General features: G+C 42.0%; 1 protein-coding gene across 1 annotated transcript in view; it reads left to right on the top strand.

Annotated features, from left to right (window-relative positions):
• ghrhrb (growth hormone releasing hormone receptor b) overlaps window positions 1-25,615 on the top strand; it is a gene marked incomplete at both ends in the record, with an annotated part of 37,413 nt that extends 11,798 nt beyond the window's left edge. The window contains 11 exons of the mRNA XM_080728349.1: window positions 8,209-8,316; window positions 14,057-14,157; window positions 15,501-15,598; window positions 16,195-16,327; window positions 17,936-18,089; window positions 18,986-19,046; window positions 19,905-19,974; window positions 20,633-20,724; window positions 22,093-22,222; window positions 23,379-23,420; window positions 25,418-25,615. Coding sequence (XP_080584475.1) covers window positions 8,209-8,316; window positions 14,057-14,157; window positions 15,501-15,598; window positions 16,195-16,327; window positions 17,936-18,089; window positions 18,986-19,046; window positions 19,905-19,974; window positions 20,633-20,724; window positions 22,093-22,222; window positions 23,379-23,420; window positions 25,418-25,615 — 1,187 coding nt within the window. The remainder of the gene's footprint in view (window positions 1-8,208; window positions 8,317-14,056; window positions 14,158-15,500; window positions 15,599-16,194; window positions 16,328-17,935; window positions 18,090-18,985; window positions 19,047-19,904; window positions 19,975-20,632; window positions 20,725-22,092; window positions 22,223-23,378; window positions 23,421-25,417) is intronic.
• Window positions 25,616-26,342: the final 727 nt, after the last annotated feature.

Below are 26,342 nucleotides of genomic sequence, written 5' to 3'. Positions count from 1 at the left end.
TTGAACCTGTGATGTTCTGCCGCACTTTTTATTTCTGTTTTATCTATTAGTTTGGTCATTAAGGTCCACAGAATGAGAGGCCTGCTCTGCCGGAAATGTCGCGAAAAAAAGTTATGGCCATTTGTATATTCACTGTCCCATTGACTCCACTAGAAATATTCAAAAAAGAAAAATAATCTGCTTTAAGTAGCATGTGAGGGGTCAAACTAGGGGTTCTTCATCATTCTGAATCCATTGCAAGCATTTGTTTTGCATGAAAAACATTCCTTGGGCAAAATATTGGCCCGCAGAATCTGTGAAAAGTGATGAGTCATCACTTTTTTTCGACTTTTCTAGAATATTTCTAGTGGAGTCAATGGGACAGTGAATATACAAATGGCCATAACTTTTTTTCGCGATGTTTCCGGCAGAGCAGGCCTCTCATTCTGTGGACCTTAATGACCAAACTAATAGATAAAACAGAAATAAAAAGTGCGGCAGAACATCACAGGTCCTCTCCCATTTTGATGACTGGATCCCCGGCTATATAGCCTGTAGGAGGATATGGTGGACGGCGAGAAAAACATCATTGTTGTTCGGTGGAAACCTTGTATGTCCAAAACAGTATCATTTTAAAAAGGATTTGAAATAGAGAAAATAGACAATCTACAATCACACAACGCCTCACACCACGAGGCATTGTGTGCTTGCAGATCTGCTATTTTCTCTAGTCTTGTGTGACAGTCTTGTATGGTGAAGGAGTTCCTAACGTTACAAAAGAAACGTACACATTTGAACCTTGGTGATACAAGGTTTCTGCCCGACAGTGACAATATGAAACATGCACTCCACCTCTGGTCAATCTAATTCACCGTTGTCACAGATACAAGTCAAACGTGCAGCTCGGAGATGGCCCGCCTCTGCCCCTCAGCACAGAACACAGCGTTTCTCACAAACCACAAGAACGACGGCCTCACTGTGTGCCGTCACAGGGCCTGCTGAAGCTGAAAGCTACTGTAGGCAGACATGCTGTTGTTGTCAGGTGGAAACTGTGTATGTCCAAAACCATTCGTTTTGTATTTATCATTTTAAAAATGATTTAAACTAGTGAAAATAGACGATCTACAAGCGCACATCGGCTATTCTCACTAGTTTTGTGCAACAGTCTTGTATGATGAAGCAGGGCTTTAGTTTACGAAAAAAAAAAGAAAAAGTGAAACTTAGAGATAAGAGGTTTCTACCCGACAGTGACGGTGTGTGTGTGCTTACGTGTCTCAGCCTTTAACCAATGAAACCCTGTTGACCCCAGGGGGTACATACTACACCCCCTGCCTCTTTACTTCTACATCAAATATCTTTACTGAAAATAGACAATCTACTGTACAAGCTCACAAGATCTTGGATTTAATAGGCTTGTTTTGTTATTATTGCGACCGTCAGGTCGCAGTTACTATCAAAACCTCCACAAACTGTGAGTCCGTCCGTCAGTCAGTCCGTCAGTCTGTCTGTCACACGTCACATGTCACACTTTTGCCCTGCTCATATCTCCGCAACCGTTGCCCCGATCCATGCCAGATTTTGCACACACACTCCTTGCCTGCCAAACTACAACCTGCAAGGACCCCCGGAGCTCCAGGGACCCCCAGGTCCCTGGGGGACCCCCAGATGTAAAAAATGACCAAATGTGCAAAAATGACCAAATGACCACCCCAACGGGGCTGCTCACGGGGAATTCCCGGGGACCTCCGACTCCTGGTGATCCAGAACGGATGCAAAAGTGGTGGCGCCCCCAGTGGAGGACCCCCTGCCACTGCAGCGCACATAAAATGCCGTAACTCGGGCTAGGAGCGGCCGGGAGAGCCGGGGCCGGTACCTATTCGTCCGCCTCGGCGGCGCGGAGACCCCACCCCTCATTTCTCACATGGCCCTCTTCTAGCGCCACCATGTGGCGGATTCTTGCAAAACACATTTTTGGACACTGCTCCTACAATTTTGGCCCTAAAATCACTCAAATCGGTACACAGTATGTCTACACTCATGTCATCAACATGGATCTGTCCCATATAGCGCCACCTTGAGGCCGATTTTTTAATACACATTTTTGGACACTGCTCCTACAATTTTTGCCCTAAAATCACGCAAATCGCTACACAGTATGTCTACACTCATCTCATCAACATGGATCTGTCCCATATAGCGCCACCTTCAGGCCGATTTTTTTCAAACACATTTTTGGACACTGCTCCTACAGATTTTGCCCTAAAATCACACAAATCGGTACACACTATGTCTACACTCAGCGCCACCATCAGGCCGATTTTTTTCCACCACATTTTTGGACACTGCTCCTACACATTTTGCCCTAAAATCACGCTGCGACCTGACGGTCGCTTATCTCCCGATTAGGGAGTCTTACTGGTCGTATATATTGTATATTTTTGTATACACACTTTCTGTAAAATGCAACAGGGGCTGTAAAACCTGTTTATTGTTGGAGTGAGGTGTGTGGAGATATTTGAAGTTAAAATACTGTTTTATCCAATTTTATTTATTTTTAATTTTTGTGCTTTGAAAGTTCTTGAAAGCAATAGTAGTGCACGCATACGCGCACCTTGCTTTAGGCAGCAGGCTAAAATGTTTATTGTTGGCAGTGGTGGAAAAGGTACTACATTTTCTTACTTAAGTAAAAGTATCAATACTGCATTTATTGTTTTTTGCGACCGAAGGTCGCATATACTCTGAAGAATCGTGTCGCTTGAGTGTCCTTCCTTCCTTCCTTCCGTATCCTCGTGACCGTCCTTCCGTATCCTCTGTGATGTCAGTGTGATGTCAGCGAGTTGTGACATCACTTCCTGTACAGGGCGGCTACACGAAATGTGGATAACACTATATATGGAGATAGTCCAGTCCATCATGTCATATGGGACTACCGTCATAGAAAGTAGCCATTGTTAGGCCGGAGTCATTGGCTGTCTAAACATGGAGATGTGGATAACACTATATATGGAGATAGTCTAGTCCAATATGTCATATGGGACTACCGTCATAGACAGTAGCCATTGTTAATCCGGAGTCAATGGCTGACTGTCTGTACAGGAAGTGATGTCACATGACATACTTTTTATGCCCATATATGAGTCCTAACATGGAGATGTGGATAACACTATATATGGAGATAGTCTAGTCCAATATGTCATATGGAACTACCGTCATAGACACAGCCATTGACTCCGGCCTAACAATGGCTACTGTCTATGACGGTAGTCCCATTATGACATGATGGACTGGACTATCTCCATATATAGTGTTCTCCACATTTCCTGTTTCCCCGTGTCTCCTAGGGTTGATACCCTCACAAAAACATGAACAAACTCCCCCCAGAATGATAACAACTAGAATCGTCAGAGAAACACTGTGGTTGGCCAGATAGTCAAGAATTGGCGCGACCTCGCCCTTTAGGGCGAGGTCGCATGTCACCCTGAGGTGTCTTACTAGTAGAAATACTCTGTTACAAGTAAAAGTCCGGAATTCAAAATGTGCTCACAATGTGCCGCATCGTGACACATTGTGAGCCTGTAGATCGGCTATTTTCAAATGGCCAAAAAGTATATAGGGCTGAAGTGGTTACTGTATGTTTTGTAATAATGATCAAAATCTACTAAGTAACTAGTAACTAAAGTTTTCAAATAATTGTAGTGCCTACAATATTTGGATCTAAGATGTGGTGGAGTAAAATTAAAAGTAGGCTTTTGGAAATTGGAAATAGGCCTACTCAAGTAAAGTACAAATACCTCAAGATGTTGTGCACAGGGCCAATTTTCTCTTTAATCTGTCCATGGATGACCCCATCACCAGTCCAAATGGGACGACTGGGAAATAAAGGAAAAGAGACACGTCCAAGCGCGCAAGCGTGGAAAACAATAGACGGGGAGCCACGGGCCCAAAATTTGAGAGGACCTGTGATGTCATAACATACTGTTTATTTTTGTTTTTTCTATTAATTTGGTCAATAAGGTAAACAGAATGAGAGGCCTGCTCTGCCGGAAACAAACAAAAAGGTGAAAAGTTTTGAGAGAACGAAATCTAGCCCAAGGAATGTTTTTCATACAAAACAAAAAACTTGCAATGGATTCAGAGTCATGAAGAACCCCTAGTTTGACCCCTCACATGCTACTTAAAGCAGATTTATGTTTTGTATTATTTTCCTGTATAGTGAAGTCGATGGACAGTGAATATACAAATACGCAATGTATCCGGCAGAGCAGGCCTCTCATTCTGTGTACCTTAATGAATAGAAAAAATGAATAGAAAAAACTAAAATAAAAATGATGTCATGATGTCACAGTTAAAACCCTATTCTTTGAGTTTTGGGCCTGTGGCTCCCCGACTACAAGGCTATGTTTTCAAGGCACCGGCCCTTCTGCACTCGATGGGTTCAATAAGTACGGGATGCTCTCGGATAGAGACATTAACCACCTGATGCCGGATTTATACTTGTATAAAACAGGCCAGAGGAGGCTCAGATAGAAAACCAGAGGGCACAAGTCTATTCATCCGCCCCCCTTTCAAACCTGTCACTGTACAATGCATCAATTAGTGTAATGAAGGTAATAACTGTTGGCACCCGACAATGCTGCATTCAGACGCTCCACTTCAAACAACGGCACCGTGCACTTTCACAGCACTACAGTCTGTATTCTAATAGAGTGGCTTTTCATTAGCTGGAGAACCCGTCAGCGTAACAGGCTAATTATGTGACACATCCAGTTCACGGAACGATATGAGCGCCACAATATTATTATTGCACAAACAGTAAGCAGAACTAATTGCAAATATGCAGAGGTCATATTCAAAGTCATACTGATCAAGGGACATGGTTGCGAGAGGGAAGGTCCAACTTTGCGGGCGAGGGCTGTTTAATGAGTGAGAAGCCTAGGGGCTCAGCACTGCAGTTTTAATTAACATGACATGACATTCTTTGATGTATCATAAGGCAGGTAGCCTACTTACTTTGTCGAGAGTTGGATTGATTGATTGAATACTTTATTAATAAGACATGTAAACAGCACATGGTACTGTAAGACATTAAGGCTAACACCAAAAAGTCGGTCGCAGCACAATTTACGGTACGCTAATTAAACGTAATAATGCAGTTTGTCTGATAAGAAATGGTCTGATAAGAAATCACATAAGAAATAACATGTTCTTCTGCGGGTGGTAGCCTGCGTGTATTAGGCTACTTCTATCTGTCAGCCTAAGTTTCTAAAGTAGCCTAGCAGTGTGCTATTACGGAATCCGTGGGAGACGGTGGGGGAAGGATCGCTTGTTTTCGGTCGGCAGGTTAGCTACTCACCAGCGTCAGGGTTACTGAGGTTATGGTTAGGGTTTGGGTTAGGTTTAGGCATAGAGGTTAACATTTAACACACCAGCGTCGGCAGGTTAGCTACTCACCAGCATCAGGGTTACTGAGGTTAGGGTTAGTGTTTGGGTTAGGTTTAGGCATAGAGGTTAACCTTTTCAATGCCAGCCCATTTCAGTGTTTTTTTACGACCACAAGAAAACGCTGTTTACATGATCTTTCACTGGAGGCAAGCGTTTAGGTTCCGTACGGAACCCTTGTTTATTAAATCGGCAGAAATAATGTATTTTGAGTTGTTTTATAACAAAAATAGCCTATTCTCGTCAACCTACGTCTGTGGCTTAGTTGCCTAATTAATAATTATCGTCAATCTACCTCTGTGGCTTTGAAAGGGTTAACATTCACCATTCAGGCATTTAGCAGAAGCTCTTAATCCAGAGTGATTTACAGTAAGCAAGATAAACATAAGGTAATACATCAAATGCATAGAAGTACGGTAGTTATCTAGGATCATCAAGTAAACCAAGAAACTATAATCAGTCTAAAGCATAATAGACTGTATAAAGCAATCTGTACACACTAGAGCAGGGGTTCTCAAACATGTTATACCACGACGACCCCATATTATGAGGAAAGTTATTTGGTGATTTTTTTTTTCTAATTCTGGGTTTGTGTTGTGGCTGTGGGTGTCATGATGTCACTCATATTGGAATAGTAGCCTGTTGTTGGGTACAGAAGAAGCCCATAATGCCCACCTTTTGACAACAATATGAATGGGTTTCAATCTGAGAGCTTCTGATCAAAAATATAATACTGCAGTACAGGGGTTCCCAAACCTTTTAAGACCCAAAAGATAATAGCCATAGAACTATTTTATTTTTTATTTTTATTAAAAAATAAATACAAAAAGCTTGCATACTAAGATTTGTCAATCAGTGGTCCAGTAGAAGCAAGTCATTAGTCAATCAATTTCAGCCAGTGGCATGTGATATAAATTGTCATGCAACCACTTCTATGGGTTGCGGGTAAATATCGACTTTGTTTGACGTTTCTTAAAGCTCCACTTTTGGTTGAAAATATTGTTAAAGTCCCCCTTAATGCAAAATATCCACTTTTTGCCATTTAACTTGACACAAGGACTCAAAATTGTTTGAAGGGCTTTGTTGCATGGAAAGTCAAATAAAAAGTGTCAAAAGCGAGAGAAGCAAGACATTTACATGGAACAGAATAAACCCCGCCTGGGTTCATTTATAGTTGGTATTAAATGTCTAGACGTTGAGGCTTGAGCTAATCTCACAGACACCTCCCTGACTTCTTAATCAGTATTAGATGAGAACTGGGCAAATATTCCTTCTTTGTAATTAGTCAAACAGATGGATTCAATGGCTTTACTTATTAACCTTCAGCCTACATGTAACTGATATGTAACCCTGACATGGATATGGAATAATGAGAGAGAGAGAGAGAGAGAGAGAGAGAGAGAGAGAGAGAGAGAGAGAGAGAGAGAGAGAGAGAGAGACTCTGTGAGCAGTCACACACATGTACGTATCTAGGTGTCAGAGTGCAAGTGGCGTGCACGCATATACAAGTACAGTGTATGCCAATTATAGATGCATGTCATGATAGTGCTCTGTCCACCTCAGCAGCACACAATGTGGCTGTAATTACAGTAACAGCAATGCCCATTCCCGTATTATCCAGGCATCCTAGTGTGTCAGCTAACTACTGTAGAATGCCACTCAGAGAGATTCTTACTGTACACCCACGCATGCAGCAAAGCCTTAGACAAAAACTGCAAGCACTGTTCTTCCCCATGCGGGAAGAGCTCTGCATTTACACAATCAAAGATGTAATATTAGTGGAAATTAATACAGATTATATAGACTACTTGATGATCTGACTCTCAACCTGTGAAGTTTCATCCAAAATCAGTCCAGAACTGTTAGTAGGACAGGAATCAAACCTAAATGTTAATTAGTGTCAATCTTATCTAAAATAGAATACTGTACAGTGTTCCCAAACCTTTTCAATTCAAGAGGATTGTATTGAAAATATCCCTTTGATGTGCCCTGGCCAAATGCCAGGCAGGAAAAAAAATGAAAAATGAAAAATCGATACGCCTGAAACTTGTCCAGTGAGAAAGGTTTTGTGGTGAAAAAACTAAGCGTGATTAAAATGCATAATTTATTTTTAATCGCGTTAATTAATCTTACTATTTTAATTTGAGAGGGGTCCCCCATTTCGTTGTGCCGGAATGGAATTTCCCCATTCAAGTCAATGGGGTTACTTTATAGAGTAACTTTTAGCCAATAAGGAAGTATGTGGATGAGCTTTTAGCCATTGAGGAAGCAGAAATGGTAAGAAGATTTGTGCACAAGACGCAAGTTGGCACCTCGACAGAGTGCAGTCTAGTTATTTACTTATTCATTTTAGTGGGTTGAAATTCAGCTCCAGTGGGGCGCCCACTGGCCTAGCGGTCCAGCCACATACCACATAAGCTCTATATCTACACAAACAGTTAGAGAATGTCATTGTACAGTAAATGCCACTATAGTTCACTGTGTGAATACTTTCACTCATCGACATTCGGGACCATTTTCCAGATGCCGCTGCTCTGTTTTAAGTTTATGACTGGTGTGGTGACTGGGTGAATTATTAGGACTCATGCTTTCCATCCGCTTCCGGCTCTCACTGCATTATATAATTATGCGCTATTTGGGCCTGAATGTATCTGAATTTGAAGCGTTTCCTCAGTTCGGAACGATGTATGGTATATTTACAGTGAACTCATCGGTTCGAGCTGCTCATCTCGACTGTGTGAAGTAGTAGGAACAGGGTCTGTTTTAACTGTCTCTCATCCTTTCCTATAGGATGTCGGACGTTCTGGGACCACATTCGCTGCTGGCACCGTGCCGAGGTGGGACAGGTGGTCAGCGTCTCCTGTGCCAACATCTCACAGCTTTTCGCTAATCAGGAAGGTAAATGCTTCCTCTAACCATTTGTGAATGTATATACAATACCCCCAAAAACACCTCAACTCCACAATAAGGTTTGTGAAGCTAGAGTTCTGCTGTTTTTTTCCCCCTTCTTTTTTTGTGCAGCCTAGAGCCTACGCAAGTTTTCTGTCTATCAAGAAGATTAATCTGTGGGACTTTTTGCAGGCTCAAACACTACAGTACAATGAATGTAAGCCTATTGCATCTGTCGTTTTCGTTTAGCTAAGCACTGGGTTATATTTAGCTATCTCTTAGGAACAGTGTTATGATTTCACAGTGTTTTATAGACGATAGGCTTATTCTACATAGAGGGTCCCGTCCCACTCATCTCTTGACACGAACTTGGCTTTCAGAAATTCAGTCTAGACTGTTTACAAGACCCCACCTTCTCCCAACTCCTGCTCTGTCCAGCTGGCTCACCTAAAGAAAACAAACATGCCTATGGCCACTCATTCATCATAAAATGGTTGTCGTTAGATAAAGGACGCGGCTGAGGACTAAGAATAAAGTTGAGGACTGACAAGTGGTGTTCCGTTTGCATTCATGGGTGTGTGTGTGTGTGTGTGTGTGTGGTGAGGGCAAAGGGGTCTTTGTGAATTGTTTGCGTTACCCCCAGTGACAAAAGTCTCCATGATGTCACAAACAGACACAACTTAAAGCTGCAATCCGACCATCCTAAGATGTCCTGCTCATGCCAATTTACAGTATAGGCTACATGTAAATTCTGCAATTCATATAATTGTACTGTTTGTTGTTTTATGCCACTATTAGACTGTCACTGTAGAAAAAGTTAAATAAGGCTGTTTGTGTATCAGTGTAGATTGTATCAACATAGTGCCCTGCAGTAAACCACCACCACCAAAATTGCAACCCATAATCACTATCATAATATGATAGTGAAAATGTACATTTTGAGCTTTATGCAATTCTGTACCTCTTGTCAGTATTGGTCCTATCTGACCACAAAATCTACATTTCTCAAATGAAGAGCAGGGAGAACACCTCCAACAACCACATTTGTGTTACGTAGTTACATTGTATTATATTTGTTAAAAATAACATTTCATTCATTAAAGAAAAAGTGGACATAGCCTACTGTGGTAGCAGTGGTGGAGCATGTGTAGGTGGCATCTTTTACTCACTCAGTGGCTGTAAGACTGATGATATCATAGATTTCACATTTTCAATGGCAGAAAGTTTGAAAGAGAACAAAATAGAATAGAAAGTTTAGCTCATACGCATTGCCCACCGTGACGTTGGTGGGCGCTCGCGCGCCACTTCCCCCACACATGCGGGTTAAGATAAGTAGCTGTGATTCGACGTGGCCTCGCTTGCAGAAAGGCCACGGTCTGAGAAAATAATGAATTAATGGGAAATCAAACAGTTCACCGCGGAGCCGTGCACAGGGGAAGGAGTCGGTGCTGCTCGTTAGCAGCACTGGTAGGAGATATACAGCAAAGCCCTCCCCGGAGCCTTACCCTTGGACCTCCGGTGAGCAAGGCTAGCTGGCACAGCCAACCGCTGTACCCGCCCTCGCTATCGCTGCAGGGCCTCAGATTCCTTCACTGGCTGCTGAACGCCATGGCCCGTACCGCGGAAAAACTCTGCCGGTGTAAAATATTATATTCAGAAAACCGCCCACAGACTGCTTGGCTCCGGTGCTGAGAAGCGCTGGACAGGCAGGCATGTTTGCGAGCACGAAGCTGAAGATCTATTATTACCACGCACTGTCAAGTTTTTAGCCTCCCCAAACGCATACAGGGACACACACACACACAAACGCTTGCCAAGAAGCCCGGGTGACCCTGCGTCTGCGTCATGGCCGCTGTTGAGCACGGTGAGCGAGCGAGCTCCGTCAGTCTAACTCCAGGCCATGTTGTGGGAGAACGTGGCGTGCTGACACCACCTCCCCCTCATACATATTCAACACCGACAGCCTTATAGTCATCAGGCTGTTCTGAGACAGAGTCAGAGCTTTTACTAAAGGACTTCTCACAGTCGAGAGAATGTATCGAGAGAAGGTTTTGTTGTGCTTGTGGTGGTGCACATATTGTGAATCACAATATGTGCACCACCACAAGCACAACAAAACCATTTGTGAAACACACAGTTTGTGCATTAGGCATAGGCATGTGCTGGAATGTATATTGTTATGTCTATATGCACACATATGCTTTATCTGAACAGGATGTAAGGTCCCCGTTGTTCTCAACAGCTGGCTGGTTGTGTGCATGATGTGTGGGAACTCGTCTGTTTGTGTGTGTGTGTGTGTGTGTGTGTGTGTGTGTGTGTGTGTGTGTGTGTGTGTGTGCGTGTGTGTGTGTGTGTGTGTGTGTGTGTGTGTGTGTGTGTGTGTGTGTGTGTGTGTGCCCATGTTTTGTAGAGATGTGCAGATGTGTGTGTGTACAGCAGGGACGTGCTGGCCATTGGGAAAAGCGGGACAACTCCCAAACGGCCATTAGGAAAAAATAAAAATAAAATGTCGGCCTTCGTTCCATTTTGGGGGCTGGGCAGCCAACAAAGTAAATCGTCACTGTTGGGCAGAAACCTCGTATCTCCAAGTTTCAAATTTGTACATTTTTTTCGCAAAGTAAAGCCCTGCTTCATCATACAAGGCCGTCGCACAAAAGTAGTGAAAACAGCAGATCTACAAGCAAACAACGCCTCGCGGTGTGCGAGGCATTGTGTGCTTGTAGATTGGCTGTTTTCACTAGTTTAAATAATTGTTTAAATGATAAATACAAAACAAACGGTTTTGGACATACAAGGTTTCCACCCGACAACAACAAAATATAACTCATGTAATTGGCCCACTGGCTTCTCACTTGTCATGATCTGAAATGGCAAATCTTTGAGTAGCAGCAGCGCTATAGAGGGCCTCTCCAACTCTTTTTCCCGGGCTGAATCAGGGGCCCAGCACCTCCCTGGTGTACAGGGTAGTAGGGGTTTAACAGTTGTCATCGATTCTATCAACAACAAAATGCCAGAGTTTACCAAAGTGTACCTGATTCTTTTTTTTTTAATACTGCATTTCATTTTTTTCCCGCTAGTGAAAGTTACAGGAGTGCATTGGTGTGTGATAGGAAATGAGTTTAGTTTATCTTCGTCATTGTTTAGTTAACATCCTTGACTGTCTTCCATGGTTACAGTATGTTCAATACATGTTAATGTATGTTTTGCAGTGATGTTGCTAGGTTTTCAATGCAATGGGTCCCAGGACCCGAGGGTGGTCTTTCGGATGGGTCCCAGCCTAGGGACATTTTATGAGTCCCACACAGAGTCATAATAAAATGTGTCATTTTTGACAAAGTCCAGCGTTTAACTTGTGTTTCATCTCATACGGTTATAATATGGTTATATTCATGTAGAAAATGTGTCTGAAAGAAATGTGTCTGTTGTCCTTTACATTGTTTATACACAATAGATACAAATAAATTAATTAATGAAACAATCTAAACTATTATAGTACCTTGAGATGAAGTAGAAGCACTGGTAGATGGGTCATCATCATTAGAAGTACATACATTTTGACTTGGGTTTAGAAAATAGGCTTGCTATTTTCCCAGCAGCAAGCTTCAAAATCTTCTTTGGTGGCATTTTAATAATGGTACAACACTATAACGACAATCACAGTTTATTTTTAATTTAAGAAATTTTCAGCGACTGCACTATAGCACTCAAAATTAATGGTTACAGTCAGGTCTGCGCACATCACGACAGACGGCACAGAGGAGTCACGTTCAGTGAACAGACCACAGTTACACTCAAACATGTGCCCCCAAAGAATTTGGTCGCGTTTGGATTTGGATTATTATTCTTTCGTTTATATTGTGTTTCTAAGACGATTTCTGCATGGAATTTATTGTTTACAACCATAAACAATAGTGGTGTCTGTGGATTTTTTAAATGTTTCTTTTTACCGCAAATTATTTTTAATATGGAATCTGCAATAAGCAACTGCGTCCCATGGACCCAGCAACGCTAACATGAATGCGTCGTAAAGTGTGTCATTGACGCAGGCCACCCATTCACCAGCATCTCTGTTTTGTAATAATAATCAGTCTAGTCTAGTAATTCAAGTCTTGCAGTAGGCTACTAGTAAAAGTATAGAAAATCTGAAATACTTGCAATTGGGTTTGCCATAAAGTTAAAGTAACTTTGTCAATTTGCACTTTGCAATGTATTTTGTTACCACTTCCGCAATGGAGCACTTTATACATACCGGTAAGTCTGTAACACTGCCAGCAGAATGATCAGTAATGAGCCAATATACACTTGACTCGTGGGATGTAGCAGCAGGGAGATGCTTGTTTGCCATGCCGTTTCCTGTTTACAGGGAATGATGAGAAATTAGAGCCAGTGCAACATCAACAGGTGAAGATTGTGGTTTTAATAATCTGTCACTTTTTAAATATATATAAGTGACAGATTTAGCTTTTATAAATATGCATGAATATGCCTAGAATAAAGCTAAGAACTAGAAAGATGCAATTCTGGGAAATTGCAAGTGTGGTTGCTGACACGAGTCACGAGGAATCCGCTGGGAAATGTATTTCGTCTTACCGTTTGTCTCTTTCATGCCCATATATGGATATCTCTGTATCTGTCAGTCCATTGAATTTGAGCTGTGCTAACCATTCCGTCCTTGTCCCTTTTATGCCCATATATAGAGATCCCTAATGTCAACGCCCATACACTGTATATGGACATACTGTGTCAGTCCCATGTGGTCTATGATGTCAGATCTACAGTACAGTATGATGTCAGTCATCTCCATGCATATTTTCCCATTCAAGTCAATGGAGAAAATGTATTAACAAATAAATTAAACTATATAACGTATCTCTTAGCAAAATGCAAGCAGACAAGTCCCAATGAAGCCGGTAGATTTGACACATGGACCAAGTGCGTGCCACCAAAACTGTTGGAGGAGTAAAGCGGAAAAATAGCGTTTATCCGGAAAGAAAGAAAGAAAGAAAGAAAGAAAGAAAGAAAGAAAGTCGGACAAGTTAGAAAATTGTCATTGGTTAGGGGCTCCCGAACAAACATAAAAAACACTCATGAAAGACACAATTAAAATATCAATCAAACTCTAATGGTCAGATTACCGGATGAATCCTGCAGATTTTGGTGACCACAGGCCTTTCCCTCTAGCGCCACCCTTTGGCAGCATGGCCTCTGCTCATAGGGTCATTACACACCAGAAGCGACGTAAATAAACGATATTAAAATGTGTCACGATTATTTCACATCAAACTTTTATTGCTGAAAAACGTACCTTGTTTAGAAAAATAATGACATTGCTTCATTGCCTTGTTATAATTGTGCTTAGTGTACATGTACTCATAACATGAACAGTAGTTTAAATTCATGCGAATTAATCACACAAAATAATCTCTCAAGGTTTGTACGGACCTTATACATCTTGTTAAACTAGTTCCCATTATTCACCAACCACATTTCAAATACCTATTTGCTGTCTCTCCTCATTTGGTGTTTGTTTGGGTTCCACTGCCCGCATTCTAGCTGATTTAATAATTTCTCTCTTCTCATTGCGTGTGTTTCAGAACCTTCTATAACCCATTCCTTTCCTTACAGTAAATGCCTTCCACCCTACTCAGTCTCCGACAGTATCTTATGTTAAAATCAAGGTTCTCTAGGGATACAGTAGTTGTTGCTCATGACTCTCTAACCCTTTATGAACAATGGCTGTGTTTCCCAGGGTTCATCTACAGAAATTGTACGGAGGACGGCTGGACGGATATCTATCCCAGCTACCTGGAGGCCTGTGAGGACTATGAGTACATAGAAACCGAATCAGAGGTAGAGGCATTATATGTGGTCATCAGGGTTGGGTTTTGTGTGTGTGTGTGTGTGTGTGTGTGTGTGTGTGTGTGTGTGTGTGTGTGTGTGTGTGTGTGCGTGTGCGTGTGCGTGTGTGTGTGTGTCATTTGTTTCACTGGTGCTGTGGGGATATGTTTTATCCCTGATTCTGATCAGACTGAATTAAATGCTTGCATATATTTTGGGTAAATAAAACGTAGATTGGTTGATATGTTTGATATTTATGTTAGATTATACCACAATTAAACAATTGCGTAAAAAAGAAACCAACCCTAGCATCGCTATTTTGTTTACACTCAATTTTCAAACATCTTCAAAATGTAGGCCTACACATTCTTTTATTTAATTCAGAAATAGAGAAAACAGCTGGAACACATTATTTTTGCCAGTTTGCAGAATGGCTATTTTTGCTATTTGTGGTACGACAAAGTGTTTCGGCTAAGTGGTTAGAGTGAGGAAATGAGGAAAGATTTGTCATGAGGCAAGGAAGATCTTTTGCGTGCTTTTGAGTCTGTGTGTGTGTGTGTGTGTGTGTGTGTGTGTGTGTGTGTGTGTGTGTGTGTGTGTGTGTGTGTGTGTGTGCGTGCGTGCGTGCGTGCGTGCGTGCGTGCGTGCGTGTGTGGGGCAAGATAACTTGAGTTAATGTTTTTAAACTTGTTTGAAATGATCTGTGGGGCTGCCCTGAAGAGACAATTAGGTTTTGGGTCAAAAAGGTTAAAAGTCTAGGTTACAATCAAGATAGCAGTCAAAATCAAGAATGGATGGGTGCATAAATGTTGAATTTTCAACTACAGTAGCTGCTCCCCAGAGCACATGAACACTGGAGAGAAAGGAAGAGAAAATAGAACAGATACCCAGAAAGGATAGACAGTGATTAGAAGCCCTACAGCTCCCTGGTGGACTTTGAACAGGCACAGACTTCAATTCAGAATGTTTCTATTTTTAGTGCTGTCCATTGCAACCTTGTTATTCCACTGTTTCATGTGCACTGTAGTACGTATGTAGCCTAACTGATTGCCATGATGTTGTCTCTATTGACACACTTAACCCTAAACTTAAAAATCCTGTGGTTTTTTTTTGTAATCACCAAAGAAAATATTTCTCCCCCCCTTTTTCCCCCTTTTTTTCAAATAAAAGATCTACATTCTCACAATAGGCTAAATCCTGATTTGTACTTAATTGCGTGCCTGTGTTACGCATTTAAAATAACCTTTTAAGCTTGTAGGTCGGCTATTTGTGGGTGCGCGACACAGTGTGCAACCAAGCATAAATCAGCCATTACGTTGGTGTGAATAAACATTCCTTTTTGTCCCCCATTTTAGACAAGCTACTTCTCCAACGTCAAGCAGGTGTACACCGCTGGATACGCCACCTCCCTCATCTCTCTCATTTCTGCCATCTTTGTGTTCACCGTGTTCAGGTAAACCCCCTGCTTCTCTCACATCGTCTATTTTCGAATGGCCGAAACATAGTGAAGGCTGAAGTGGTTAATGTATGTTTAGTAATGAAAATCTAAATCTACAAAGTAACGTCAAGTAAGTTGTCAAATAAATGTAGTGGAGTAAAAGTACAATATTTGAATCTGAGATGTAGTAGAGTAGAAGTAAAAGTATCGGAAATTGGAAATAAGAAGTAAATCAAGTAAAGTACAAATATCTCAAAAGTGTACTTCAGTACAGTACTTAAGTAAATGTACTTAGTTACTTTACACCACCAACTTGTATAGTGGCTATAGAAGAGGACCAAGTATAGACCCCTGGTGGATCCCGGTCAACAAAGTATTATAGGGTTAAGTGGTTAAGTCAGGGGACTCTCCTCTCAGGCATTCAAGCTGGAAGCGATAGAACCGATTTACGAGCTGTTTATGTCCCCAGAATTGACCCCCACTGCCCCTTCTGACCCCATTAAAGGTAAAGTCAAATTAAAACACAAGCCTAGACGATTCACAAGCAGGAAAATAAAACGTAAAGACGTCGAACTCTCCTAATAGATTGTTTTTTCTCTTCGGCCCAGCAGGAAGTTCCACTGCACCAGGAACTACATCCACATCAACCTGTTCTCCTCCTTCATCCTGAGGGCCAGCGCCGTCTTCATTAAAGACGGCGTCCTCTTCTCTGATGAGGACATGGACCACTGCTTAGTGTCCACGGTATGTGTGCGTCATTCTCTAACCATGACTCATTTCAATCAATATTTTGGAAGAGCAACATTGTACAAAACAGGGTTAAATGACAAATGCTAGCTTTCTCAATTTCATAATCTCCTGCAACTGAACTGAACTGCAGTGATCCAACTAGCTTAAATAACACTGCATTTCAAACGATTTCATCTTGATAATGGCTGCACCCTGCAGCAAAGGTATTAACACTCAACTAGCACATCATTGATTTGGTTAACTTTCATTGAGGTGACATGGTGTTTTTTTTATGATTGCACTGTATTTGATCCTAAGTAAATTCATAGGCTATGTATAGGATAAGTCTTTATTGATATTGAGGTCTTGTGCCTAGAATTATCCAAGAAGGTTGTATGGCTCAGTTGGTCCCTATTCTGCATTTATGATAAATTGAGCACATGTAATTGCAGTGCCGCCGCTACCTTGACGTACATGACGCACTGAAGGTCGGGCATCAAGCTGCCGAAAAAAAATCATAATCATAATAACCAATACATATGTATTTGCTCCACCTAAATAATAACGGCATCATCGACTGAGGCTGAAGCTTTAAAGTCATTTTGTCATACTGATTTTATTTAAGGAGTGGTACTGTGAGTACACATAATGGACTTAATGGACACTTAATGGCATGCCTTAATGGCCACGTATGGACAAGTAATGGAGTTGGAAATCTAACTAAAAGGGAACAACAAATCAATGTCAACACAATTACAGTGCACTTCCATTGTGTGGTTACACTTTGTGCTAATGCTTTTAGTTTGTTCATTCTTAAATTAATACACAATTAAGGCCACAGAGTTAACACACAGAAACCGTGTATCTCCATATCAGTATTCTCACTATTTTATTGAATGTTTTAAGAATAATAATGAGTTTTTTGGACAGTACAAGGTTTCCACCCGACAGCGACGATGCGCATGATGAGTTAGAGCAGATTGCCTGCAGTGCGCAGGCCTCAGTAGCACATGGGGGGCTTATTAATGTTGAGAGCAGCGAGTGGGATTGAAGCTCCTGGCGTGAATGAGCCAAGGTTCAGGTTGGGAGAGCATTAAGGACGAGTGTTTCTCAATCCAACTTTTGTGCTGTTATATATAGGAGCGCTTGAGGTCACGCTATATAAGTATGGCCGTTGTGTAGCCACGAGGGTCCAGCGTCTGCTCATCACTGGGACCCAGCAGGGAGCAGCACAGACACAGATTACCAGACCACAACAGTAGATCTTTGCCACGTCAGAGCCACATGAAAACCTACACACGCACATGAAAGCGCACGCACGCACGCACGCACGCACGCACGCACGCACGCACGCACGCACGCACGCACGCACGCACGCACGCACGCACGCACACACACACACACACACACACACACACACACACACACACACACTGAAATGTCTGTGTCTGTCTCTCTGTAAAAGGATTTTAGCCCTTCATAACAGTGTTATGTACCAGAAGCCCTGCCATGTTGTTATTGTGTTAGACAGACACTCACTCAGACAGACAGACATTCGGAAAATGATATGTTTGATAAGATGGACAGGCTGACATGATGGTTGTTTGTGTTGCCGTCCTGCAGGTGTCCTGCAAGTCAGCCGTGGCGTTCTTCCAGTTCAGCATCCTGGCCAACTACTTCTGGCTGCTGGTGGAGGGCATGTATCTGCAGACCCTGCTGGCCCTCACCTTTGTCTCCCAGAAGAAGTACTTCTGGTGGTACACTCTCATCGGCTGGGGTGAGCGTCCCGCTGTTCACCATACCAGCATGCATCCACACACCCAGGGGTTAGATTTGATCAAATACCTTCTAAATCTGTAGTTCTCACACTTGCAAAACTTTTCAAAAATGTTCAAAAATGTGCACAAAGTGACACTTTATATACAGTATATATTTTTTTGAATAGCCAACACAAAAATCTAAAATGACGCAGATGCTTTCCCCGGTTTTAATGGGTTAAATAATGCAAATAGTGAAAATAACAACGAGGCCATGATGCATCGCACGTCACGTGTCTTGACGTGTTGTAGATCTGACATATTTGCTTTTTCTATTTGCAAAATATAAAGAAAATCTTGACAAATCTTTAAAATCTTATATATGTCACAAAAACGTAACAGACTTTAGTTGTAAAACTATAATGCTTTGGAGATATACAGAGCACAAGAAACTCCAGGGTTTTCACAGGTAAGCTTCAAAAAGACATGAACCAAACAAACGAGAAATTACCCAGGCACCACTGACAATGTCATCAGATGGCAGTGGTAGAAAAAGGACTTAAATTCTTTACTTGAGTAAAAGTATCAATACTGCAATGTGATATGATATGATATGCAATTCGTCACTGTCCGGTAGAAACCTTGTATCTCCAAGTTTCAAATTTGTCTTTTTTTTGTAAAGCCCTGCTTCATCATACAAGACTGCCGCACAAAACTATTGAAAATAGCAGATCTACAAGCACACAACGCCTCGCGGTACGAGGCGTTGTGTGCATGTAGATTAGCTATTTTCACTATTTTAAATAATTTTTAAAATGATGAATACAAAACAAACGGTTTTGGACATACAAGGTTTCCACGCGACAACAACGAAATGGTCTAACTGCCATGTGTATGTCTACCTGTGCCCTTCCAGGTCTCCCAACAACTATCATAATGGTGTGGGTCCTAACCCGAAACTTCTATGATAACAGGGGGTGAGGATTCCGCTTGACCACTGCATTCATTTCAAACGGCTTGAATGCTGTTTAAAGATAGATGGAAGGATGCACTCACGTGAAATACAGTAATCCAGTTCAAGTGCATGGTTGTGTGGCTGGGTGCGTGTGATCTGTACAGAGAGAGATATTGTGCCATCATGTCTCATTGTGTGTTTCTGTGTCTGTCAACCAAGATCACCATTGCAACTTCTCGAAGATGTTGCAGTGAAACAAAAATCTAACAAAACATCCCCTTTTGACAACTTAGAGGGATTTGGACGTTCTTTTATACAGTATATGGAAGGCATAATGTGTTGTTGCCATCTCCCCGGACCCCCCTTCATTCATTCGTTAACAAGTTAATTCATCATACACCCTCAAGAGCAGTCTGTCACCTGAGATGTTCATTGTCATTGGCTAAAATATAATTCTCATACGGCCTCTTACCCACAATGCATCTCAAGCGGTCTGTTTAAGCAGTTCCCTGTTCTAAGTGTGTGTTCCCTGTTCGGCCTCCTCCCTGTGAAATGTAGTTACTTGTTAATATGTTTGTTTATGGATTGTACTGTGTTGTGTATGGATTATGATATGTGATATCTTAAATCATGCAACTGAAGGTTCAATGTTATGTGCATGTTATATCATGCTTGCTCTGGGGGGGTCTGTGATATCAGATTATGTCTCATGTTCGAGCAGATAATCTGTATCATCACAGCAGAGCTACAACGCCAAACTAAATGCAATATCATTGCATAAATGGTAATATCATAGCAATAAATGGTATGGACAATCTAAGCATGTGGTTATTCTGAGCTGAAATATATAAAATAATACCTTTCTTGTTTGTTTCACTAGCTGCTGGGATGACACAGATGTGGCTTTCATATGGTGGCTCATAAAAGGACCTATAACTGCATCACTACTGGTTAGTAAGCCGTACAACAGAAATACAGTGTGCACTTTCATTGAATCATGGCTTCTGTATGACCTGTCTTAGGGGTAACATATGGTGTAACATTATAAAGTGGGACTCCCTTCTTCCCAGCTCCCAAGAACCACCTGCAACAGCTAATGTTCAGCCTTTCTAGGGTTTTTTATAAAATAATCAGTGTCTTCCAAGTGAGCTGGAGCCAGCCAAAATAAGAAACTAAAGGAAACTAAATATAAAACAACCTAAACTTACCTAATCAAACACAGGAGGAGCCCTAACCAAAACCAGGCCACCAATGAACACCTCTAACAAACTTAATACAAAGTGTGACAGGTTGGCTGACTGCGAGTGGAGTGGAAAGAAAACTGACCTTTTTAGAGTCTAGACTGCCCTTAGAAGCTGCCAGCAACAACCTGCAAAAACATTTCCTCACTCACCCACCCAATCAGCCACCCACAGTTACAGTAGCCCATCATGCACACAGTCACACGCCAACAGAGAGAGAGAGAGGCATACACAAACCTACACAGAAGGTTAAAACTTGTTTATGTACTATACGCACAAGCGTAAAATGAACATAGGACCTCAGGGTTGTAACACTTCCCACAGAGGCTTACAGTTTATCTGATACTTCCACATTTGTGTGCTGCAGGTGAACTTTGTCATCTTCATAAATGTGATCCGTATCCTGGTGCAGAAACTCAAGTCTCCAGGTGTTGGTGGCAATGACACCGGTCACTTCATGTAAGTACCACAAACACAATAAGCATGGTGACACATAGGCACACGGCACACACACACCCTCGTGGATGCATATATTTGCCTATTGTGATAAATTGTTTCCATTGACAATACCTAACTTCCCAAAACAAGATAATCACTTAAACACAACTGCGCTGTGAGCTTGAGAGTTGGGTGTTGTGAACATTTGGCGAAAATCGGCTCTCGAACAACATTTGAACAATTGTCTCTGAAATGTTATAGTATGAAGTCTGTTTATTTGTTAGCATTTCCTAGTGTGACTGATTCTACTAATTGTGTGACTGATTCTACTTGGGTTGAGAGTGTGTAAGTTGTGTCTTATTTGATCTCTTTTATCATAATGTCTCATTTACTCTTTACTGTTGTTTGTGTCAGAAAATAACTCTTTGTTATACTGGTGTTGACTACATGCTGCCTTATGTCTGTCTAATATACAAAGTGAAATAGGAATTGTAGACAAATGATCAGAACTGGAACTGGAAGCTGATGACTGGGTTGTCTCTCCTGATTGGTTGAAATTGTTTACTCACAGGGAAATATATTTTACTGTTAGTTTTAAAGAGCTAGAGAGACGGGGAAACTGCTACTGAATAAACAGTAGCAATAATTACTATCAGAATATGGACTAGACCCCTGGGAGGAGCACAACACCTAGCTACAGTAGCATCAAATCTCAGTACTTAACACATGACTTGGTTACCCAAGCCGTGCTAATCACATAATGAGTTGGAGTGCCTGGCATCGAACACAGAACCTTATTGTCCAAAGGCCCTAATGACTGAGCTAATGGTGTAATTTCACATCTTCTCCCTCCCTCAAACCTGAGGTGACTTTATGCAGGCAGCCCTTTCCACTCCATCCCCCAAGATTTTTCTTTCTTTGACTTTTATTGTTGCGATATACTTTTGCTGTGTCTTTTCTTTGTTATATTATCCATATTGTTATTGTCTTTTGTTCTGTTTTTCATTTGTATTACATATCTAGTAATGTTTTATTTAGTAAAAGATATGTAGTCTACTTTGATGTAATTCAAGCCCCTGGAGTTTTTTTTTAATATTTTTTTTATATTTGTTTATTGGGCTTTTATGCCTTTATTGGACAGTAGACTAACAGGAAATTGGGGGAGAGACAGGTAGTGACATGCGGCAAAGGTTGTCCGTCGTCCAGATTGGGAATCGAACCGGCGACGCCGTCAGGCATTAATGCCTGAATTCATAACATGTCCTCACATTACCAGGACATTCCTTGAATGCCCTTGTTACTGTCCAGATCCAGGCATCCTCTTCTCTGATATACAATACACATACAGTACATAATATTTCTCTCTCTTTCACCCTGCTATGTGTGCAGGAGACTGGCCAAGTCCACCCTGTTTCTTATCCCTCTGTTTGGGATGCATTACATGGTGTTCGCCTTCCTGCCAGAACACACCGGAGCAGAGGCACGCATCTTCATAGAGCTGGGACTGGGCTCCTTTCAGGTGTGTGTGTGTGTGTGTGTGTGTGTGTGTGTGCGTGCGTGCGTGCGTGCGTGCGTGCGTGCGTGCGTGCGTGCGTGCGTGCGTGCGTGCGTGCGTGCGTGCGTGCGTGCGTGCGTACGCGTGCGTGCGTGCGTGCGTGATTGAGATGTGTGGGAGTTGAGATCTACTTGATTACAGTAACATGCACATGCTTTATGGAGAAGTGCACTGGAACTGGGTGAATGTGATGCAGAATGACAAGTTAACAATGTGTAACCTGGCCACAACTCCAAGCAGCCTACACTGTTTTCCTGGCTGGCTCCCAAGCTGTGTTATAACCTCCCTGCTGCACCGCTGTCTAAAACCCTGCCTCTTAAAGGCCTCTGCATGGTTACTTTGAACAGCCGGTCTGAATGTCAGATGGCTTCTGAAAGCCACTTTTTGGATGTGCATATGGGCAGGGAATCTCCGAAAAGGTCAAACCAACAGTCAATCCCATATTCCACTGTGATTGGCCACGTATTCTAGGGGTGAAAATGGGCAGGGATTCAAGGAATGCTTATGCGTTTTTCTGCAGCAAAACTACTTCAGACTCTGTGCTGAAACGCATAATCATATTTTTAATGTGATGTGAGCCAATAAAATTGTTAAATGTAAATATTATGACAACCTTGACCTGACATTTTTGATGTTTCATGTTATGTTTTAGAAGATGCTCACTGGAATTGGGGTTTAGCACCACACTGACAATCCCATTGTTATATTTACTATTATGCAGTTCTTCCTTGTTTACTATGTTGATTGATCCTTGGTACAGTGTTTTTATGAATTATTATCCTGGTTACTTTGTAGCATATCCTTTGCATATTTTATTATATCCTTTTATTTGACATTGCTATTGTACTTTGAAGGCCACTCTGGATAAGTCTACAAAAATGCCTAAATTGTAAATTGCCTACCATGACATGGAAGGCAAAGAGAAAGTGATTCAAATAAAAGGGATATAGAGGTGGTCCTTTAAATATAAAGTGTCTTCCACATACTGCTAGTGAGAGGAAGCAAGAAAAATTACTAAGATAGAGATGAAGTGAAAAAGAGACCTGATTGGAAAGGATGGGTGTGTGAGAATGACTGAGTCAACAAGTTTTAGTCAATAGCCTTGTGTCTTGTTCCTCAGGGATTTGTGGTGGCTTTGCTCTATTGTTTCCTGAATGGAGAGGTAAGTGAGGACCGTTCCACAAAGAACTGATCATGCTGTCATGGATGTTTTCAAGTTTCAATACGTTTATTTCAAATGTTTGATTATAAATTAATAAACACAATGATTACAACATTATGTCACTGACACAATGAATACATGACCCAAACAAGCCTATAATTGAATGTGACCTTTTTTCTTTCTCTCCGCTTTGTAAAAACATTTGCTATAGCCTTTATCCTGTCTTCAATAACTAGCAATGTATGTAGCCACGTAATTTGGTGACACATCCGATCGCAATCACCAGGCAGAGTGGAACACAACAACTTTGAAAGATAAGGCCAACCCCCTCACGTGACCTCGTATAATCGATGTAATTGGTTAAAAACATTAACCTGGCATTTGGTGTCTAGTACAGACTTTTAGTCCCACTAATCCGACCTCCGGTTGCTAGATGGCGAGACAAAAACACCTTATATAAATGTAAACGTAATGTAAAATAGAGAAGAGAAAGAATAACTACAGCCACCATACACTGGAGCCAGAGCCTTGTCTTAGAGAGTTCTGCCAATGCAGGGTCAGAAACGGTGCCGGTCACGTGGTTCATGTAACTCGAAATGTCACTTTTCCCTCATAGATTCCAATGCATTCTGTAAGTGCTTTGTCACTACTCGCCAGATAGATGTGTATGTAGAAGACCTGGCCCCATGAAGTGAACGGAGGTGGCGCAACACTCCAATAGAGGGCTCAGCTGACTGGAGCATGAAGGATGGATTTTTTCCCCACCAACATCTCATTTTCAATTAACTCTTTTGACAGATGATATAGCAGTATAAAGACAGCTGCAACTAATTACGTAAATTAATATCGAGTCTGATTATGTAGCTAGGTGTACCAACTACCAACAAGCCAGACCAGACAATAGCCAGTGCTGACTAAGTGGTACAGTACAGAAAAATCAAACGTGCTCTCTGCGTTTGCCCTTCTATTACATGGCTGTGAAAGGGCCAGTTTTTGCCTGTTTGTGTATGTGCATGCGTACGTGTGACATGCGTGCATGTGTGTGTAATGTATATGTTACAGTGTGATTGGGACCGGAGCGCTTGTTTTGTTGTTCACCTTATGGGTCCCCGGAAGGAGCTGGTGCCATGGCCCATTAGTCCGACGCTGGTGAATGCTAACCTGCTGACACTGGTGAATGCTAACCTGGTGGTGAATGCTAACCTAGTGAATGCTAACATGTCGACGATGGTGAATACTAACCTGGTGAATGCTAACCTGCTGACACTGGTGAATGCTAACCTGGTGAATGCTAACCTGCCGACGCTAGCGAATGTTAACCTGGTGAATGCTACTATGCCTAAACCTAATCCTAACCCTAACCTAAGTAAAACTATGCCTAAACCTAACCTGGTGAATGCTAACCTGCCGACGCTGGTGAATGTTAACCTGGTGAATGTTAACCTGGTGAATGATAACCCTAACCTCAGTAAAACTATGCCTAAACCTAACCCTGTAGGACTAATGAGATGTCGGAACTTATGGGCAGTTCCCGTAAGGAAGCACCGCTTGCTCCACCTCGTGCCCAAAAACGAGCGCTCCTGGTCTCAATCTCACTGAATCTCAAAAACACTGTGACATAGCCCCATTTCCACTGTAGGGCCAACCCAGAACTAGAACCAGAACTTTCCAGAACCAAGAACTTTCAAGAACCTGTGAAGTTCCGGGACCAAGTTCTGCTTACGTTTCCATATAACCAGACCTAACCGGGAAGGTCCCAAAAACCTATGGGCCCCACCCATAGGTTCCCAGAACTAAAGTTTAGTTCTACCTCAGTAGCAGGACCTAAAAAAGGTTCCAGGAACCTTGTCTGGAACCGGGCCGTGTGCAATGGAAACAAAACCAGAACCAAAAAAATAGGTTCAGGTTCCTGAAAGTTCTGGTTCCACCTTGCAGTGGAAAAGGGGCTTATACATACAAGCAATCGTGCATATACACATGTATTGTGTGTGTGCTAGGTGCAGGCGGAGCTGAAGAAGAGGCTGTGGAAATGGCAAACACAGAACTATCTGCGTTACAGTAAGCGACGACGCACACTGTTCACAGAGAGCAGCAGCACCGTCACACAGATCTCCGTCCTGGACAGGCCCAGCCCCAAGGAGAAGGCTGGCCCCCAAACACACACTGTTCCACTCAATGCCGTCTCCTCTGTCTGAGAAACAACCAGGGGCGTCACAGGGGGGGGGGGGGGGGGGGGGGAGTGGGATTGAGTTACTAGGGCCCAAGGTGGAGGGGGCCTTAATTATTTTATGATTTAGCTATTGAAAAATAGCAGATTGAGCTTGTAGATCTGCTATTTTTGAAAAGAACGTGAAAATGTGTGCAAAAAATGTTTTAAGTGAACATTTGTAACTAAAAGTTTGATTCTGGGGGGTCCCCTGGAACTAAATATTTTGAGATGGGGGTCCGTGACCAAGTATGTCATTTTGGGATTGAGTTACTAGGGCCCAAGGTGGAGGGGGCCTTAATTATTTTATGATTTAGCTATTGAAAAATAGCAGATTGAGCTTGTAGATCTGCTATTTTTGAAAAGAACATGAAAATGTGTGCAAAAAATGTTTTAAGTGAACATTTGTAACTAAAAGTTTGATTCTGGGGGGTCCCCTGGAACTAAATATTTTGAGATGGGGGTCCGTGGCCAAGTATGTCATTTTGGGGGTCCTCAAAAGGTTTGAGCACCACTGACATAAACATAGGTTTTTCAAACAAAAAGAAACATGATTAAAAAAAATAGCAGATCTACAAGCTCGCAGCGTGGCACTCGGTGCCGCGCTGTGAGCTTGTATATCTGCTATTTTTCAATAGTTAAAGCACAAAATAATGCATAATAATTTCGTTCCCATTCTAAATGGGTTAAATCCCCTCCCCCTATGAAGAACATTC

Source organism: Nannobrachium achirus, assembly GCF_963921795.1.
Source record: "Nannobrachium achirus genome assembly, chromosome: 1".
NCBI classification, from domain to species: domain Eukaryota; kingdom Metazoa; phylum Chordata; class Actinopteri; order Myctophiformes; family Myctophidae; genus Nannobrachium; species Nannobrachium achirus.
Note: the sequence above shows the minus strand (reverse complement) of the source record. Positions and strands in the feature narration are given on the sequence as shown.